We start from the raw sequence: 19,807 nt of genomic DNA on the forward strand, positions 1-19,807 counted from the left end.
CTGCTGGGCAATGGTGACAACAAGGGCCAGATTCAGTATCTAGGGGTTCCTCTTAACAATACAAAACAGAACCAGCTCGAGCCCACACCCAGTAATCTGGGAAAATTTGACACCCACCTTTAAGAGGCAGTAATTCCCCACTCGCAAACACTGAGTCTGTGTATAACAAAACATAACTTCTAATAAAAAGGAAAGGGAATCAAGCGTTAGTTTGGGAGAGCACCACAAATACATTCAAAAGCATGTAACCATAAGCAAAAACCTGACTCCCACAGCGAATTGTCCTTTGCCTCAATTTCCCACCTTATGGTGGGAAAGTCTGATGAACGAATGTCTCTTTAACACATCACTCCCCTCTCCCTTCACTGCACCCCACTCACAGTTGGCTGTCCTTGGTTAGCAAAGACCCAGAGTTCAGAGGTGTGTTCATAGCGAGTCACCTCCCACCCCAGAAAGGTGGGGAGGGGTCGCGCAATGTCCCTGTGGTCGCTGTGCACCTCTGCAACTGGCTGTTTGCCCCTGCTTTTCTCTGCTGCCGCTAGCGGTGTGCTGCCGCTGCTCTTCTCTGCTGCTGCTGGTTGCTTGCCGCCTCTGTTGGACACTCACTGCCCCTTCTGGGATGCTGTGTTCTGAGGTGTCACCACCTAACCCAGATCCTTAACCTGCCACCCGTGTCCTTAGTTAACATGGAGAACAGAAAGTTACAGTATACTCCATCTGGGTCAGTCCAGAGCCTTCTGACCCCACTTCAGTCCCAGTCCAGAAGCTTCTCTCTTGCCTCCAGCAATCCACACTTAACAATCCCACCTCGACCCTCCCCAGTCCTTTGTCCTCCAGCTCGTCATACGCAGCTGTCTGCCTAAGGAGGGTGGGCCATCCAGGGTTGTTTGTGCGATGTGCCAAATGTCCAGGCATTGGAGTGGCCATTGTCTTCCTGGACTTTCCATGAGCATAGGACCCCAGAAAGCTAGGCATCAGTTGTGCCTGTATCTCTGGGTCTCTGCAAAAAGCAACCAACCTTTTCCCACCACCTAGTTAACCATGCACCACACAGGGGAAACAGAGGCACACACAATATTCATACAAAATGTTATGGATAATTCCCACTCTGTCACAATTTGGACCTTTAAAACTCCTATTTTACTTATGATGTAAATCAAAGACTAAAAGGGCTAATGCACATCCAGGTCTGGCTCAGAAAATGACCATCAGCAGTCAAAACATTAGTTGAATCATGAAGTTACAGCTGATATACCGCACATTTCAAATTTGCATTGCCTTTGAGTTTATGTGTATGTTTCTGGCTATTTTGATTAATCTGGCTTCTAAGCCTCACAGCTGGATGGGCCATAGCTCTTTTCTGTTCCTTTTTAAAGCATTTCTGGCAGTAGCTCTTAGGCACTGGCTGCCGACGATTTTCACTCCTTTCAGGTGCAGCTTGCAGTGACAGCTGTAAAAAGAAGTTGCAGTTGTCTTATGATGACGGGGAAGATAAGAAGCAGAGAGAGAGCCCTGTGCATCCTCTCCCATCAGAAAAAGGATTTGATGCAGCTTAGAGGAGCTGGGTGGGAGCATCTGTAGCCATTTGAGGAAGGGTAGAGGAAGATTTGCTCCCACATGAGAATGGCAGGAAAAAGGAGCACTTGCAAAGCTAGCACAGCTTTTGTAATAAGGGAGAAAGGGGAAATAACGCCCCTCCAAAAATTTAAAGTGGGCAAGAAGAGAGGCGTGTACAAGAACTTGAGGTATTCTCTCTCTTGAATTGGAGTGACATGGCTTTTTAGTTTTGTGTCCATGCAGACCTGAGAGTGGAAATAGTAGGTTGTGGGCCTTCGCGTTACCTGGGTAACCATAGCCAAGCTGCTCAGGGGAATCCCAGATCCATTAGGTGGGGGGATCCATTAAGTGGGTCAAGAGGGGTAGGGATCTGTGGACAGTTGTTCCATGGATTATGCGGATCAAGTGCTCAAAAGTCCTGCATTGCAGCTGTCATAAATATAAAGGGAAGAGTAAACACCTTTAAATCCCTCCTGGCCAGAGGAAAAACCCTTTCACCTGTAAAGGGTTAAGAAGCTAGGATAACCTCGCTGGCACCTGACCAAAATGACGAATGAGGAGACAAGATACTTTCAAAGCTGGAGCGGGGGGAGACAAAGGGTTTCCCCCCGCTGTGTGTTGTTTTTGCCAGGACCAGAGCAGGAATGCGGGTTAGAACTCCTGTAAAGAGTTAATAAGCAATTTAGATATGCATTAGATTCTGTTTTGTTTAAATGGCTGATAAAATAAGTTGTGCTGAATGGAATGTACATTCTTGTTTTTGTGTCTTTTTGTAACTTAAGGTTTTGCCTAGAGGGATTCTCTATGTTTTGAATCTGATTACCCTGTAAGGTATTTACCATCCTGATTACAGCGGTGATTCTTTTACCTTTTCTTTAATTAAAATTCTTCTTTTAAGAACCTGATTGCTTTTTTCATTGTTCTTAAGATCCAAGGGTTTGGGTCTGTGTTCACCTATGCAAATTGGTGAGGGTGGAGGGATAGCTCAGTGGTTTGAGCATTGGCTTGCTAAACCCAGGGTTGTGAGTTCAATCCTTGAGTGGGCCGTTTGGGATCTGGGGCAAATATTGGTGATTGGTCCTGCTTTGAACAGGGGGTTGGACTAGATGACCTCCTGAGGTCCCTTCCAACCCTGATATTCTACGATTCCCCAGGAAAGGGGGTGTAGGGCTTGGGGGGATTTGGGGGGGAAGGACGTTTCCAAGTGGGCTCTTTCCCTGTTACATTTGTTAGACACTTGGTGGTGGCAGCAATAAAGTCCAGGGACAAAAGGTAAAATAGTTTGTACCTGGGGGAAGTTTTAACCTAAGCTGGTAGAAATAAGCGTAGGGGGTTTTTCATGCAGGTCTCCACATCAGTACCCTAGAGTTCAGAGTGGGGAAGGAACCTTGACAGCAGCACTGCAGGTATCCCACCATTGCCAGAGGGCTCAGGGAGTGAGGATATGTGTTGGGAGAGGACCTGGGTGAAATTGTTTTTTTCACCCCCCAAAAATGCAGATTTGGGTAAACTGAAACATTTCACAAGTTTGCACTGAATTTGTCGAATTGTTCGCTTAAAAAACAAAAATACCCCCCCAAAAGTCTCAATGTTTTGTTTTTACATTTTAGAAATGTTTCAATTGTTCAGTTCAAAATGTCTTTTCATTTCAAATTTTACTTCAATTTTATTTACTTTTTTAAAGATAAAAAAATCAAAAATGAAACAAAACATTTCATTTTGGGTTGAATGAAACATTTTGTTCAACTCTAAATTATTATTATTATTATTTTTTTACTTTTTCAGTTCACTGAAAAATGTTCATTTCAGGTTGACCTGAAACAATGTTTCCCCCTAATTTTTCCACTCAGCCACCAAAATGATAAATCAGTAATCATAATGTGCTAGTTCAGAAACTAAGCTGGAGATAGACTGTGAAAGGTTGTAGCCAAAGGTGGTACAGGGAAGCTGAGAGAGAAATGGAATAAGAAAATTCTCTATTTCTTATTCTAATAAAGTGCCCTATTAGAAGAAAGTGATTCTTTGAATGATTTTTTTTATCATTTGCATAATGAGAGAATCTAAGTTCTTCAACTCCTATTAGATTTTTTTTATCATATCTTTCTTGGAGTTGGTGGTCAGCATTTGGCTAATTAATATATTCTTTAAACCAGGGGTGCGCAAACTTTTTGGCCTGAGGGCCACATCGGGGTTCCAAAACTGTATGGAGGGCCTGGTAGGGAAGGCTGTGCCCCCCCAAACAGCCTGGCCCCCGCCCCCCTATCCACCCCCCCCACTTCCCGCCCCCTGACTGCCCCCCATCAGAACCCCCAACCCATCCAACCACCCCTACTCCTTGTCCCCTGACCACCTCTTCCCAGGACCCCCCACCCCTAACCACCCCCCTGAGACCCCACTCCCCATCCAACCCCCCCTGCTCCCTGTCCCCTGACTGCCCCAACCCCTATCCACACTCCCCATCCCCGAGAGGCCCCCCCCCGGGACTCCCACGCCTATTCAACCCCCCCCGGTTCCCCATCCCTGACTGCCCCCCAGAGCCCTCTGCCCCTTATCCAACCCCCCCACTCCCTGCCCCCTTACCATGCCGCTCAGGCCACCAGGACTGGCAGCTGTGCCATCGGCCGGAGCCAGCCGCGCTGCCTGGCAGGAGCTTGCAGCCCCACTGCCCTGAGCACTGGTGGCACAGCGAGCTAAGGCTGCGAGGGAGGGGAGACAGCAGGGGAGGAGCCGGGGGCTAGCCTCCCCAGCCGGGAGCTCAAGGGCCAGGCAGGACAGTCCCACGGGCCAGATGTGGCCCGTGGGCCATAGTTTGTCCACCTCTGCTTTAAACTGTAAACATTTCCATTTTAAATATACAGAAGGCCTTTTTTATAATACAGAAAAAGAGAATTTACCCTGTATCGCGTGTAATGTAATTCTAGTGAGGCAATAGCATGCTTCCCATTTATGAAGACACAAGGCAAACAAAGCTGCTCACAGGCCTGTAAATATTTCCTTAGAATGTGTTCTGCTATTTCATGTGGTCACTCTGTATAAATATAATTTTGACCACTCCCTTTCTGGGGATATGCAAATAAAAGATAAATGTGAGGAGCAATATTTCCTTGTGCTCCTGCTCTAGCCTCTCCATTGTTAATGTACCAATCAGACTGCATTATACAGTCCTAGTTTGCCCCTTGGATAATGCTGACTTGGAAAATTAGTTTTACTCTGAAAATAGGTAGGTTTATTGTGATGATAAAGGACAAATTTCTCAAAGGTTGCAGCATATCAATTTATTTGAAGTCACAGGTCATTTTAAAAAAAATTATCCAAATTTGAAATTTTGATTTGTCTATTATTTTTGTCCCCCTCTAGCTTATAATGGCTTCAAACTTTCCATAGCGTTAGATCTTCTGGAACCTTTTGTGCTTGAAGAAAATAGGTTAGGATTGAGCAAATTTATCAACAATTTTTCTTGAGGGTGGTTTGAGGTCTGAGTCCTGCTCAGTTGATATACATGGAAGGGTTTGATTTAACTAGAAATAAGATAAGGCACAATATGTGTGGAAATATACTGATCTCTTTTGACCAGCTGCAACTTAGGGTCTTTCGATAGCAAAGAACAATTTTCTTCATCTCCTGTGAAAGAGGCATGTGCTTTTGAAAATAAAGGATGAACGCTTTGATGTATGTAGGTGTGATTTATTTTGCAGCTGTGGTTGCTTAATTAAATTTGCAACCAACATTCTATAAGAATGAGGTTGATCCTTCCTATAACTCAAACAAATCCCAAAGCACAGAAAAAGGAATCTCCTTATATTTACATGTTCTGAAAATTTTGATTAATGTTCCTGATCATTTTATTGATCAGCTTAATGAAATCCCGTTGGCTTTTGTGACACTGTCATGCTTCTAAAAGCCATTTCTCTGTTGCTTCAACTTCTGTGGGAAGAGGACTGGTGTTCCTATGTGCTATCTGTTGAGTGTATACTTGTTCCTTCTCCCAGGAGTTTACAAATATTTCTCATGGTTATTCAACCTGTGTAATAGCTTTCTCATTAAAAACATCATAGCAACAACCAGTAAAAGTTAATAAAAAAGTGGAGAGTGTATAGCATATCCATATGTAAAGAATGTTTCTTTTATCCCCCTTTATCAAAACACACAGGAACTGCAGCATGACTGTGTGCATTTGGGGTAAAAACCGAGTGTGATTACTGACAGAAGCAGAGATTCAATCATTCTGTCCACTCAATTTATTGAATATTCCCCCACTTTATTCTACTGTAATTAGGTGTATAGCACCTTATAAAAGGGCCATTTGATATGGAGATGGGAATCCTTTATACACAAATCAGATTATTCACAAGGAACTTTAGAATTCAATTATACGTATGCCCAGCCAGTTTATGGGTCCAATCCCGTAAACCCAGCCACAGAGCTTTCACTGAAATCAATGGGAATCCACAAGTGAAGAGCTTGATTTACCCCAAAAGACCAGAAAATATTTGTTGATTTTCCCATCCCCACATATACTAATCTAAGGTCTTGATCCTGTTCCCAGTGCAGCAAAATTCTCATTGCCCTCCATGGTACAAGATCAGGCCCTAACTGAACTTCTTGGGAGTCAATGGATTGGGATATGATATCAGTCACTGTGGATACAAGAACATACACACATTACTCCTGAGGGCGTTCTGCGCCAAAAAATTAAAAATTGTGTGCCAAAAAAATAAAACTTGTGCACACAATATTTTAAAATTCTGCAAATTTTATTTGTCAAATAAATGTAGAGGCTCCAGCATAGCATTGGGGAGCACAGACCACTGGCTGCACAGTGGTGGGAGATCACTGTGCAGCTCCCCCGCAAGACATGGACTCAACGGTGAGGCTACACCCAACCCTGACACAGCGCAAAGACCGGGCCTGCCCCAGAAACACCTCAGGACCCTATCCCTCCATGCCAGGTGCACCAGATGTGGACAGGCAGGCTCAGCAAGGCAGGGTCCAAGTGTGGAGGCGCTTAGTGTGGGGGGATCCAGGTGTGGATTGAGAGGGTTCTGTGTTGGGCAATCTGGATATGGGTGGCTCAGTGGGGGATTTGGGTGTAGGGAGGATCTGAATGCACATGGGCTTGTTGGGGGGTTCTGGGTACAACGGTAATGGGACAATGTAGGGGGGTCCAGGTGAAGGTGGTTGGGGCTCATCAGGGAGGGGGCTGGGTGTGTGTGGGATAGAGCTCGGCAGGGGGGTCTGGGTGTGGGGGCCTCAGTGGGGAGGTCCAGACATTGGGGGCGTGGGGCTCAGTGGGGTGGGGATCCAAATGCAGCTGGTTGGGGCTTGGTATCATGGGGATCCAGATGTGGGTGGCTCATTGGAGTGGTCCAGGTGCAGGGGAGTGGAGCTCATCAGGGGGGGTTCTGGGGGGCGGGACGGGGGTGAGGCTTGGCCAGAGGGTCTGGGTGCAAGGGGATCTAGATGCATGGGGGTTAGGCAGCTGAGGGAGCAGCTCCCTGTACAGTGATCCCTCCCCCTGCAGCTGAGGAGCAATGGGTGCAGCAAGCACTGGTTGGGGGGGGGGGGAGAGGAGAGCGTTTGCAGAGCTTCCTACGGTTGTGGGGAGAAATCTGGTAGTGGGTCTGACACAGCCCCGGATTCCATGCAGGGGAAGAGGAAGAGGAAGCCCTGTCCTCCCCAGCCCATCCAGGACTAGCAGCTGGGTAGGAGCCACCAGCCAGGTCTTCCCCAGTTCCACCACTGCCCCATAGTGATTTACCTCTCTGCAGACTGCCCTGGGCACCCAAAAGATACTGCTGGAAAGGGTCACATGACCACTCTTGTGGCTTCCCTTTGCTTCCCAATCAGAAAGTCATTTTTCTGTGGGGAAGCAAAGAAATCTGTGCTTTAGTCTTGTGAAGAATAGAGTACTGGGAAAAAGAAAAGGAGTACTTGTGGCACCTTAGAGACTAACCAATTTATTTGAGCATAAGCTTTCGTGAGCTACAGATCACTTCATCGGATGCATAGAGCGGAAAGTACAGTGAGGAGATTTTATATACACACAGACCATGAAAAATTATACATTGTAAGGAGAGTGATCACTTAAGATGAGCTATTACCAGCAGGAGAGTGGGGTGGGGGGAGAGAAAACATTGGGAAAACATTCACACTGCCAGAAATCATGTATTTTGGGTGGATTTGAGGGATAGGGGGAAAAGCTTTCTTCAATCTTGTCTCAAACATGACAGGCTATTTTCATGACAAATGTGGCAAATTTCAATCCAGAAAATTCCTGATATTTGCTCAAAAAGGAGCAGAATCAATTATTGTTTTTCATGTGGTCAAGTCTTTCTATTTGGCCACTATAACTACTTGAAACCTCTCTAAGAAGCCTAATTTTTCATGTGTAAAAACCAATGTTTTAAAGGTATTTAGGTACCTAAGGATGCAGATAGATGTCTAGTGGATTTTCAAAAGTGAGAGATAGGCATGTGGGTGCTATTGAAAATCCCATTAAGCATTTATCAGTGCTTAAATAAGTTTAAAAGTCTGGCCCTGGACTCCTAAATATCGATTCAGCTGCCTATCTTTAGGTAAGCAACTTCCACAAACTGGCCAATTCTTCAGCTAACTTCCAGCAAAGTGAAGCATAAAAACATTGCAGGGGTCACCTAAAATGGTGACATGTGTAAACAAGAATCACAAAACACTGTGTGTGTCTGTGTGAATATTGCTCTTATGTTTTAGTAGTCACATTACTTTATATAATGTCGCAAAGACGTGGTTTGTTGTGGTACTCTTTAAGAGTATGTTTCTTAGAGAAAATCTTAGAAAGTGTGTCTGGAATAAAGGAAGATTCAGAAATGTTTATATGGGTATATATTTGAAAGCCACTGTATTTTTTTGACAAGCTATCTCAGTGGTAGTTATTGAAAAATACTTTGTATTTCTATAACGTCATCCATCCAAGTTTCTCCACACCCTTTTATCCTGAGGCAAGTAGCCCTTCAAAGTGAATCAAGGCTTAACCGACCTACCATGGCCCCCTAAACCCCACCTGAGAGCAATTAGGTACTCCTGGTGGTGGCTTATTGGCCAGTTAGTGATGCAGCACCTGATCCCAATAAAAAGGATGTCTGAGCAGTCTAAGGATGCTCCCTGGATGAGAAAGAGAGGGGAAAAAAAAAAAGAGGTGTTACTAAAGAAAAGAGGCCTGAAATTAAAGGTAATGCCTAGGGAGGGAGCAGGGTATTGAAAAGCATTCAGACTCTGCACTGGGAGTTGGAGTAGCCAATGGAGAGGCAACTCTGAGGGAGAGACCAGAAATCCCAGTTTTGAGGGACAGGTGGATCCAGAATGCAAGGGGCTTGTGGGTGCTTTTGGGGAGAGAAAAGCAGGAGTTTGGAGATGACAAAACTAGAGACCCAGGCTGTTTCCCAAAATTAAAGGTTTATTTTGTCAGTTTGTGTTACCAATAAATGAAGTCCTCTGGAGTAGAGGGCTTTTTAAGGACAAAAGCCTCTGTTTGGCTGGTTTTTACTAGGTGGAAGAGAAATAGGCATGATCTCAGGGTGGGATCTTGGACCCCTTTACAACCGTTTGTAAAGAAAATTCACAAGGTGTTCTGAGATACTATTCTCTCTGAATAGCCCCACTTTACAGATAGGGAAATAGAGGCACAGAGTTACGTAATTCACCCCAGGTCACATGGCAAGTCAGTGGCATAGATTAAAAGACCCATGATCTTTCCACCTCCCGTCCTGGGGTTTGATCACGAGAAAATACTCCCAATAAGGAATGTCCATTTGATTCTTCATCCGCTACCTTTTATATATACTTTTGAGTCTCTCTTTGAAGTTTTCTGCAGCAAAGTAATAGAGTACAGGATCTAGGCAACTATTCACTGCAGCGAGGCAATGAGCGATGACCGCTCCTTTAGTCAGCAACTCGCTCGAGTTGTCCTTATCGCTTTTCACCAAGTAGACAGTTCTTAGTATGTGATATGGCAGGAAACAAAGCAGAAACATGAATAAAGTGATGACGGTCGTTGACACTGCCTTCTTATGAGAGGCTCTTATCTTTGCTTCTGGAGCCTTGGGCTTAAGCAAAGTTTTGATCACAAGCACATAGCAGCAAATTATTGTGCAAAACGGGAGGATGAAGCCCACTACCAGGACAACATAGTTCATCGTGAGCAGTTTCTGAATGCTTTCTCTTTGGAGATCTAGGCACCTTTCTGGGTACTCCTCGCTGGTGTTTCCACTGAACAGCAGCACGCTGCTAGCTGTCATCACAAAACCCCATATCACCACACATATGATTCTAGGATACTTGACGGTGGTTAGTTTCAAATGTTTGAAAGGATGAACAATAGCCACAAAACGAACAATGCTCAGCGCAGTTAGAAAATAAATGCTGCAGTACATATTGACATACAAGCTGAAAGACACAATCCTGCAAAATATATTCCCAAATACCCAAACAGAGTTCATCAGGTAGTAGGTGGCCCGGAAGGGTAAAGTCCAAACAAACAGGAGGTCTGAAATAGCCAAGTTCAGCATGAAAACATTCACTGAAATCTTTTTCCTGTAAAGCTTCAGGAAAACATATACGGAAAGGCCATTTCCAAAGGCACCCAAGGCAAATATTGTGAGATACATTGTGGGATAAACAGCATACTTGAAGTCATCGACAGTGTCATTGTCCGAGTCTGACATGTTGTTGAAGCTGCCAGTTTGGCTCATCTCTGAAACTAACTCAATCAAGTGTGAGGTCTTCGGACGTCCTGAAAATAAAAAAAGCTGTTACAAAATGTATACCATGTCATCCCTCAAGTTCAGCATTGTAACCATTTGACTGAAAGTTAAAAGCTGTAAATAGCAGTGGAAAAATAAAAGCTAGTTAAATTAATAACTATTCACCATGCCCCAGTGAATATAGATCAGTTAATGTTTGTATTGAACTTCAAAATGTGAAGTGCTATATATGCTAAGTATCGTTGTTATTGCAGTTTATGGGTAGTGCATACTGCCTGGCAATATAAAAGCTAAAGTTTCAAGTAAAAGCTTCAGGTTTCAGTCTTCTGGAGGTGAGTGCAGGGCCTACAGCTGCAGCACCTGATCCTGTGCTCTTCTTTGATCATGCAAACTAAGCAAGTTATCACTGGTCATTTTGTGGATGGGAGATCTTGAGTCAGACTGGCAGATGCAACATTGGTAATAACTAGAGCTGATCAAAAATGGAATTTCCATCCCACGGGAAATTCTGATATTTGGAGATTTCACTCCAATTCAGGACAAAAGCAAAAGTCAATATCAAAACTTTTCTGTGGCATGAAAAGTTCCAAAACATTTCTATTTTTAAATCTCAAAATATTTTGTTTTGGGTTGATGTTAATCTCTGTGTTCACCTTTACTGCCATGGTGTTTAATAGGCTTTGCCATTCCAGGTCTGTCATGGCTCCATTCTCTGCTATGAAGCTTACTTCCACAATGCACCACAATCTCCTGCTGTGGCAGAGTCCCATGGGACTCACAGGATACTCTGCAGTGATTCAACCACAGGGACAAGGACTGTGGTGCATAATGGAAGATGCAGTCTTGCCAGGGAGCATGGTCTCTATCGAAGATTCAGAACATGAGGGAGCCAGAACTACAACTCCTAGAAGGTGTAATATCACTCAAGTGGATAATGGGTTAGCCCAAACCCAAGTGTTTTACATAGAGATTTTTCTGATAGAAGATTATGCTGAAGTTGATATTTTCCCCCATGGAAAATTGACAAAATCCCATTTTCCAACAGGAACATATTTCACTTGAAGTTTGTCAACCAGTTTCTGTACTAACTTTTATGTAGTCCCTTATATTTTACCACTTCTTCCCTCTCGTGAGCAGAAGTGTGTGTTCTATCTACAGGAATTCCAGTAAAACATGGCCAGCCTCGTTTTTATGCAATGTATCCAAAACTTGTGTATTTTTAAGAACTGACATTTTGCTGTCAAATCATGTTAAATCATTTTAAAAGTTTCTCTTGATTTTATGCCTCCTTCCCTTCCCTCCTTCCTGTTACTGATACATCTTTATTCTGTATTTTTCATTGTCTTAATGTGCACAGTGAACATGACGCCCTTGCCTCATTCAGTTCTCCAAAGAATTAAGTGCTCAGCTGCCATAAATCAGCCACTCACATGTGAACAGAGTGGCTGTCCATAGCTGCACACTTCACAGTTCTATAGAATTTTCTCATTAGGATTTGTATTGTACATGTGCAGAGTGATTTTTAATAGGTCATAATCCAATCAAATAAAAACCAGTGTTCACTGGAACAGTTTCTCACTAAGGGCTATTTCCCTACTAAATTTTAGCTTCCTCTCCCCAGCTGATTTGGCACTACAGCAGTGTTTTTAAATAAATAAAAGCTACAGGATATTTTGGTTGGTTGATCAGTCATGGGGAAATGGGTCACTTCAGCCTTTTGTATTTGAGATGGCTGAAGTATTTTTGCTCAGCATCTCCCAAAATACTCATCTTTGGGCAGGTACCAAGTCTGGACAATTTTAGCCCCCCCGACCACAAAGACTTGTTTGCATTGCTGAGCCCTCCTGTGCCAGCTGGCTTTTAGGATACTAGTTAATTGTCTATAATAACGGAACCAGCTTGTAGGAGCTGGCAGTGATTCTGCACTCAGGCTCACCTAATTATCTGATGCTTTTAAGTGTCAAAGAAAGCCTCAGGGACAAATACTAGTGCAGATTAGGATTTATGCACATTATGGGACATTCTCCTTCCTTAGGTCTCAATCCAACTCTTACTGAAGTCATTCCATTGACTTCAATGAGAGCTGAACCGGGCCCTTAATAATCCAAGTAAACTCTGTAAACTCTAGTAAACTCTGGATGAACTCACAGTCATATCACTAAAGCATTTCTGAAATAACTATGGGGCTGTGATGTGATATACAAATCCGACACTGGAGAGCAAGGGTTTAAGAATCAACTCTGGGCCCACGCACAAGCTGGAGGCATGGCTTTAAAAAGGGAAGCAGACCAGTTCGGAGGGAGGGAGTGGATGGCTGATCTGAGAGGAAAGTATTACCCAGGAGCTCATTGCCCAGGACCTGACAAAGTGGCCCTGTGCACACCCACAAAGAAGAAGCAGGGGATGGAGTGTGAGGGTCAGAACCTTGATTGAGCGATTTACTCTGGGAAGCTGAAGGAGACTGGGGTAGGAAGTGGTCTGGGGAGGAGGGGCAGTGGCTTGGCACCACAAGCTGCCCACCACTGCGCCCAGGACTGGAGCACGGAGAAGAAGGTGGACCTGGGTTCCCCTTCCCACTCTGAGTGGACAATACAACAAGAAGAGCCTTCACCTCTGGCGAGAGGCCAGCTGGAAAAGATTGGCTGTTCGAGGACCCAGCTCTCAAAGCCCCTGGGCTATAGGGGAGGACTGGAAACTCTTGGGACAAGGGTTCTGAAGGACAAGAATGTGCTTAAATGGGGAGATGTTCTGCCAACTACCACCTGACCACTAGGCAGCACTGCTGGTGGTTGTGCACCTTCTGCACAGGGACCTCTCTTATCTGCTTTTTAATTCTTTAGACTTAGATGCATAAAAATGCCTATACAAGGCTCTAGGAACCTTGAAAAGTCATTAAAAATACAGATCCTGACTCTGCCATGGTCACATCAATGTAACTCACTTGATTTCATCATAGTTATTAGAGTTGGGTGAAAAATGGCATTTCTTTTCCACAATAAATAAATAAACCTTGCAGTTTCCTGAAGTTTTGTTCTGAATTGGGGCAAAAACCCAAAGTTTCTTGCAGAATGGAAATACCAAAACATTTTGACCTGAAACAGGAAGTGCCCTAGTGGTTATTTTGATATTAATTAGTCATTTCACACAGGAAAGGGAAGAGAGAGGGAGCTGTCTTTAAAAATCTTTCACATACATAAAGCAATGATAGGTAGGGCCCTACCAAATTCACAGTCCATTTTGGTAAATTTCACTGTCATCGCATTTTTTTAAAATCTTGAATTTCACAGTTTTACATATTTAATCTTACATTTCATGGTGTTTCAGGGCAGCTGCATGTGGCTGTTTGTCACCACTATGACAGTGATTCCTTGGTGCACTAGGAGGGGAAATCAGGGACCACAGCTTTGTAGGCCCATCTGGGGTGGCAGCACCTAGGAGGTGCTGGGGGTGAAACCCAACCCCCTCCCACCCATTGCTGCTAGCCCCATGCTGTTCTGCACCAGAGTTGGGCCACTGCCCCAGCACCAGCTCCCTTGCTGGTGAAGCCCACACTCCTCACCTGGCTCCTACTTTGGAGGAGTGGGACTGGGCATGGCTGGGCCTGCAAGCAGCAAGGGAGCACGTGGCTGAGCTGCTCTCCACTGCAGCTTGGGACTGGCAGCAGTTGTAGTCTGAGGCCAGACTGCAGCTGTGGCACAGAAGCAGGCAGAGGATGCCCAAGATCACCTCCATGCCCAGCTGGAGAAGGAGTTCTTCCAGTGGCAGGCTGGGGCCATCACCCTGATTCTGGGCCATGCTGCAGCCTTAGAGTCCAGGGCCAACCTGCCTTCAGATCCACAGAATGAGGAAGGGAAATAAAGGGGCCCTCAAACCTTTATCCATTAGTTATTAGCTTTGTTATGGTGGTGTTACTTGGGGAGCAGGGCCATAACAGCACTGCTCAATGCTGGGCCCCCCCAAACACACATACCTGTTATAGGAGGCACCATCATGCTATGCAATTCTTCAGCTTCTGCCTTGAATGTTGGGTGGTGGTGTCCTCGAGAACTTCTTTGCTATGCACCTAAAGATATTCTAAAGTCACTGTTCCGGAGTTGTTTACTCATTTCCTAACAAATGTTGTTTTGTTTAGGACAGCGTTTTCCATAACTACAAATGGGAATTTTTATCATCCCTAACTTTTACTCCTTTCCCTGCGGACGTTGGGAAGGTTTTTGTGCTCCACCAACACAGAGCTATGCCCGTGGGAGTTTCGGCTCCTAGGAGGTTTACTGAAGCCAGAAAGTCAAAGGGTAAAGGGCAGACAAGCGGTCCACTGGCCCTCCACACTGGGGCTTGGGAAGTAAGTCAATAACCTATCCTCATGCTAGAGTTAAGTTATAGAAACACAAAGGTAGCCATTCCAGCAAACAGCATAACTTCTAGTATTGATTTGTGGGCTCACTTACAGGTATAGTAGAACTGATCCAAACTCTTCCCAGTATTCCCCCTTAAGATCCATGCAAATGCCACATGCACACATTCCATACTAACTTTTATGGAGGCAAAGATGGAGGCAGTGACTTTCCTCCCACCTGGGAGTGTGAGTACCAGCATCGACCACATCCATTCCAGAAGAAGCATAGTGGAACAAGGTTTCAGAGGATGTTGATGGTCTCTGGCCAGTGCCCTGCTGCTGAGGCTTAGCCTCATGTGGTGCTGGACTAACTGGAGATGCACCATTCTCCTCCTCACTACCTCTTCCTGCACCCGGAGTGGTTGACTGTGCCCCATGGAAATAGTCCTCTTCAGAGTTGTCTGCCTCAGGCAAAGTGTGGTTTTCTGGTTCCCCTACCACCACTTGCGGCTCTTCATGCTGCAAACCACTTCTGGAAGATTGCTTTCTTTTTCACACCCTGAAGTGCTCCATGGAAGACACGGCTTTGCAAACTACAAGCAGACATCTCCCAGATCCACAAACACAACTCTCAGACTGCTCAGCAGGATCAGAAAAAAATCCTCTCTCTTTCTGGGGACAGACAACTGCTGCATACAGTCCCTCTTTCATCTTACAAAACAGGGGGGACAGGGAAAGGCAGCCAGGCTTTCTGCGGGTGACGTGCAATCAATAATTACTCCATCATACAGCAGTAGAGCCACCACAGGTATAGGGCTCAGAGAAAAAGAGTACCTGTAACCTGCTGTGCTGGGGAACCCTCCCAAAAAGCCACTGATGCAAAGAGAACCAGTCTGCTCTCTCTGCTTGCAGACACAGCCGTGAACAAACCCTCAGTCATGAGGGGTAAGTGGCTAAACTGTACCAGTGTACTCTCAGCCAGTCAACATGTTACGGGCTACAGGAAAACCCTGAATGAAACTATAAATTTAAAATAAAAACAAACCAAGTTTTTCTGTCAAAAGATTTTGGTAAAATAGTCACAATTTTGCAAAATTTCAGGGTTCTCTAAATTGCTTTTTTTTTTTTTTTTTTAGTGAAAATATGTGTCACCAAAATATTTTCAACTAGCTTTAGTGGTTATTCCTGATTTAAACTGATGTTAGTGAGACCAGAATTAGTCTAAAGAAAAACACCGAACAATGACAGATCCCACTCACCACACACACAAATTAGGCAAAGAAACTAAAACAACTCTTTCCCAGACTTCAGCCATTCACGAGCCCCTATTCAAGTAGGTGAGTAGATTTTAAAGCATCTAATAAAATAACTATCAATATTAAAACTTCTGAACTTAATAGAAAATAACTTCACACCATGTTTTAATAGAAATGAACACTCCTGAATAGGGTATGTTACAGTGGTATGCATATTACATGTGTAAATATAAAGTTTTCTGGTCTGCTTTTTAGAGGTGCAGAGCACCCACAAGTCCAACTCAAGTCAATGGGAGCTGCTTACAAAGTAGGATCATGAGCTCAATTTTTCAGAAGTACAATGTACACATTGCTAAATGAATTTCTCAACATGAAATATGAAGTACAGATGATCTGGTGTTTAGCTAAAAAATATTTTGTCTGAATAGGATGTGCTCTTGTGTGAGTTCTCAGAACTATCAGAATAGTAATGCCAAGTACTTAGGCTATGTCGTCGCTCAGGGATGTGAAAAAAAACCACCCCCCTGAATGTTTTAACAACAAAAAGGGCTGGTGTGGACAGCGCTTCATCGGTGGGAGAGCTCTGTCCTGGCAACAAAGAGCGGCTACACTGTGTACCTTACAACGGCACGGCTGTATCAGCACAGCTGCACAGTTGTAAGGTGCGCAGTGTAGACGTAGCCTAATTAAAGTTATATAACTTGCATTAGCCATTGCATTGTCAGAAAACCCAATGTAATAACATCAAACAGCCTACCAAGTCACCATTCACTGGAATACTAAGTATCTTTTCAGGATCAGAATGACAAAAACATTACTCATTTATATTTCATTTGTAATTCACATTGTACTGAATTAAATTGGACATTTGTCAAGACATGCATGACATTTTATTCACTCTTCCCACACATGTGCGTATACACACAAAACAAAATCTCCACCCTTCAGAAGATTACAGTTGACAAAATCTGCAGCTGGCTGCTAGTACAAAGCAAAGGAAATTCACTTTGTCAGCTCTCTCACTAGTTTATTATCTTTCATCTTCCAAAATATTTTTAATTACAAAATCTTACATGGATATCCCTTCTCAAGGAAAACACCCTAGACTAGCTTTAACATACGTGAATCGAGTAGATGCTTAATTTTTCTAGCAACTACAAAACTTTGTGCAAGAAGCAGGTGATAACTAAAATTTCTCCGACTTTTATTTTGAATAGTCTTGATCTACTTTTAAGGAAAAGACTAAAGTAATATATATTTATATATATATAAATTTAACTTTGTCCTACCTCAGTTCTTGTTCCTTTCAGTTAATTCAGTAAGACACTTCCTTCTTCTGCTTTTAGCTATCCAAAACTTGCAGCTTGCTAGCGAGGGTGAAAACAAAACAAAAACATTTACACAAAACCAACAGCAAGAAAGAGGAAGTAAGCATAATAGTACAGCTTTAATTTTTTTAACAATATTTGGTCAGTTCAGGAACTGGGATTTGTTCTCACGTTGCGTTCCATCTCATCTTTCACACAAAGTGCTGAATAAAGCTCTGTGCTTCAGCAACTCCCAGCCACTCACATTTCTAAATATGGGCTTTCAGTAATCAAACATGTCTGAAATACTAGATTGGCAGTAATTAGAAACAGTTCTCGGGAAACGTAAATGGGTATTTTAGTCCAGTCTATATTAGGGAAGGTTTTCAAATCTTTTGACTTTTGACAGAATGGGATGAGCTCCACTAGTGTCAGCAATACTGAGAGCGCTAATGTAGCTGGCCTGTCTGTTGCCACTGGCACCGTGTCATGTAACTTGGCTTACAGTTCTAGTCTGGCATTATCAAAGGTGCCATAAGGAGTGGGGCGCCCAATTGCCATTGAATTTCAATGGGAGATGAGCACCTAACTCTGTTAGGCTCCTTTTAAATCTCAGTGCTGTAGATAGGGTTGCCAACAGGTCCTTATTACAAGGGATATCCCTGATTTTTTCATCCCTGTACAACAAGATTAGGAGTTGCTGAGTGCTGCAAAAAGCAGCATGAAATACCTCTGGCAAATGTAGGGACGTACTGCTTATTATTATTAATATTGATATTAGAAAAACAGGTGGGGGTGCTAAAAAACAGTCCCTTATATTTGAAATACAATGTTGGCAATCCTAGCTGTGGCCCTGTTCACTGTTACCTAGTAGCATAGTTGTTGATTCTCATTTACTAAGGCTCCGTTTCAGTGCTCTGGCACCAGAAGTGGGCCTTAGAGTGGACAGGAGTGGCCCTTGGAGAATACTCCCTGTGTAGAGGCCCTGTGAACACAGTTCATAGATCTCCATGTAAGGGGTGGAATTTGGGACATAACTAGGAATTCTCTACTTCCAAGGCCCCTTGGAAGCAGTATGTAAGTTGGAGCAGCTCTGAAACTGCTCCAAGTCACTCCTAGGGTTGCCAACCCTCCAGGATTGTCCCAGAGTCTACAGGAATTAAAGCTTAATCTTTAATTAAAGGTTATGTCATGTGATGAAACCTCCAGGAATACGTCCAATAGGGTTCCCAACCCTCCAGGATTGGCCTAGAGTCTCCTGGAATCAGCATTGATCTTCCAGTGACTATTGAAAGCAATCCAGGAGATTTTAATAGGATATTTTAAGAAAATGACGTTATGTCATGTGGGGGGGGAGGAGGGGAATCTCCTAGAATAGCTTCAGCTAGAGTTGGCAACACTAACTTCCGAGCAAAACTGGTAACCCTAGTCACTTCAGGAGTTGGGCAGGCTCCTTCACAGTTCCGTGTCACAGGTCACTTACCTGCCAACATGTCCTCTCATGGCCAGGCATGGTATTGCAGTGACTCCACCTCAGTTTCCCCACCAGCCAGCAGTCTGTCCCTGTGACAGTCAGCTTCTTCTCACAACACCAGCCAGGTCATTTATAATCTCACCCCTCCTCAGGTAATAAAGAATAATCCCACAGGGCAAAAGCCCAGTGACCCTATATCAGGTCATCAGTCCCAAGCTAAGTTTTATAGTCCTTGCCCCCTTTTCCTCAGAGACGCTTTCATATCTCTTTTTCTCAGGTGGGTAGGAGAACACACACCTGCCTTCTCTTCTGGCAGAATCCAGGGATTCTGTGTTTAAGAAGCTAAAACCTGCTCCTTACAATTCCTTGCTCCTTCCCTGGGCTGCTTTCTGTCTCCACCTGTCCACAGTCCTTTCCCAGGACTACCTCTGCCAGTACTCTCTCAGGGGAAGGCAAGCTCCTTGTGCAGCTTCCTACCAATCTGCTGCTGAGAAACTCCCCTCACGAGTTCTCAGCCTCTCTCCCCGGCAGCTGTCTTTTCATGCAGCCTTCTTATCTGCATTCCTTAGAATGTGTTCTGCTATTTCATGTGGTCACTCTGTATAAATATAATTTTGACCACTCCCTTTCTGGGGATATGCAAATAAAAGATAAATGTGAGGAGCAATATTTCCTTGTGCTCCTGCTCTAGCCTCTCCATTGTTAATGTACCAATCAGACTGCATTATACAGTCCTAGTTTGCCCCTTGGATAATGCTGACTTGGAAAATTAGTTTTACTCTGAAAATAGGTAGGTTTATTGTGATGATAAAGGACAAATTTCTCAAAGGTTGCAGCATATCAATTTATTTGAAGTCACAGGTCATTTTAAAAAAAATTATCCAAATTTGAAATTTTGATTTGTCTATTATTTTTGTCCCCCTCTAGCTTATAATGGCTTCAAACTTTCCATAGCGTTAGATCTTCTGGAACCTTTTGTGCTTGAAGAAAATAGGTTAGGATTGAGCAAATTTATCAACAATTTTTCTTGAGGGTGGTTTGAGGTCTGAGTCCTGCTCAGTTGATATACATGGAAGGGTTTGATTTAACTAGAAATAAGATAAGGCACAATATGTGTGGAAATATACTGATCTCTTTTG

The 19,807-nt window shown here is 43.9% G+C and overlaps 1 protein-coding gene across 3 annotated transcripts; it reads right to left on the reverse strand.

Moving 5' to 3' along the window:
• Positions 1–8,969: 8,969 nt before the first annotated feature.
• LOC119565709 (cysteinyl leukotriene receptor 2) lies at positions 8,970–19,247 on the reverse strand. 3 transcript variants are annotated; one of them, XM_037893522.2, is made up of 4 exons: positions 18,678–19,247; positions 17,177–17,254; positions 14,266–14,358; positions 8,970–10,324 (listed from the first exon to the last, which is right to left on the reverse strand). In XM_037893522.2, the coding sequence occupies exons 3-4, from the start codon at positions 14,285–14,287 to the stop codon at positions 9,360–9,362; spliced, it is 987 nt and encodes a 328-aa protein (XP_037749450.1). In that variant the 5' UTR covers positions 14,288–14,358; positions 17,177–17,254; positions 18,678–19,247; the 3' UTR covers positions 8,970–9,359. The 3 variants fall into 3 exon arrangements, with proteins under 3 accessions (XP_037749450.1, XP_037749466.1, XP_037749462.1); XM_037893538.2 differs by lacking the exon at positions 14,266–14,358; XM_037893534.2 differs by lacking the exon at positions 18,678–19,247 and having other exon boundaries at positions 14,266–17,648.
• Positions 19,248–19,807: the final 560 nt, after the last annotated feature.

The sequence above is a fragment of the Chelonia mydas genome, chromosome 1, assembly GCF_015237465.2.
Source record: "Chelonia mydas isolate rCheMyd1 chromosome 1, rCheMyd1.pri.v2, whole genome shotgun sequence".
Lineage (NCBI taxonomy): Eukaryota > Metazoa > Chordata > Testudines > Cheloniidae > Chelonia > Chelonia mydas.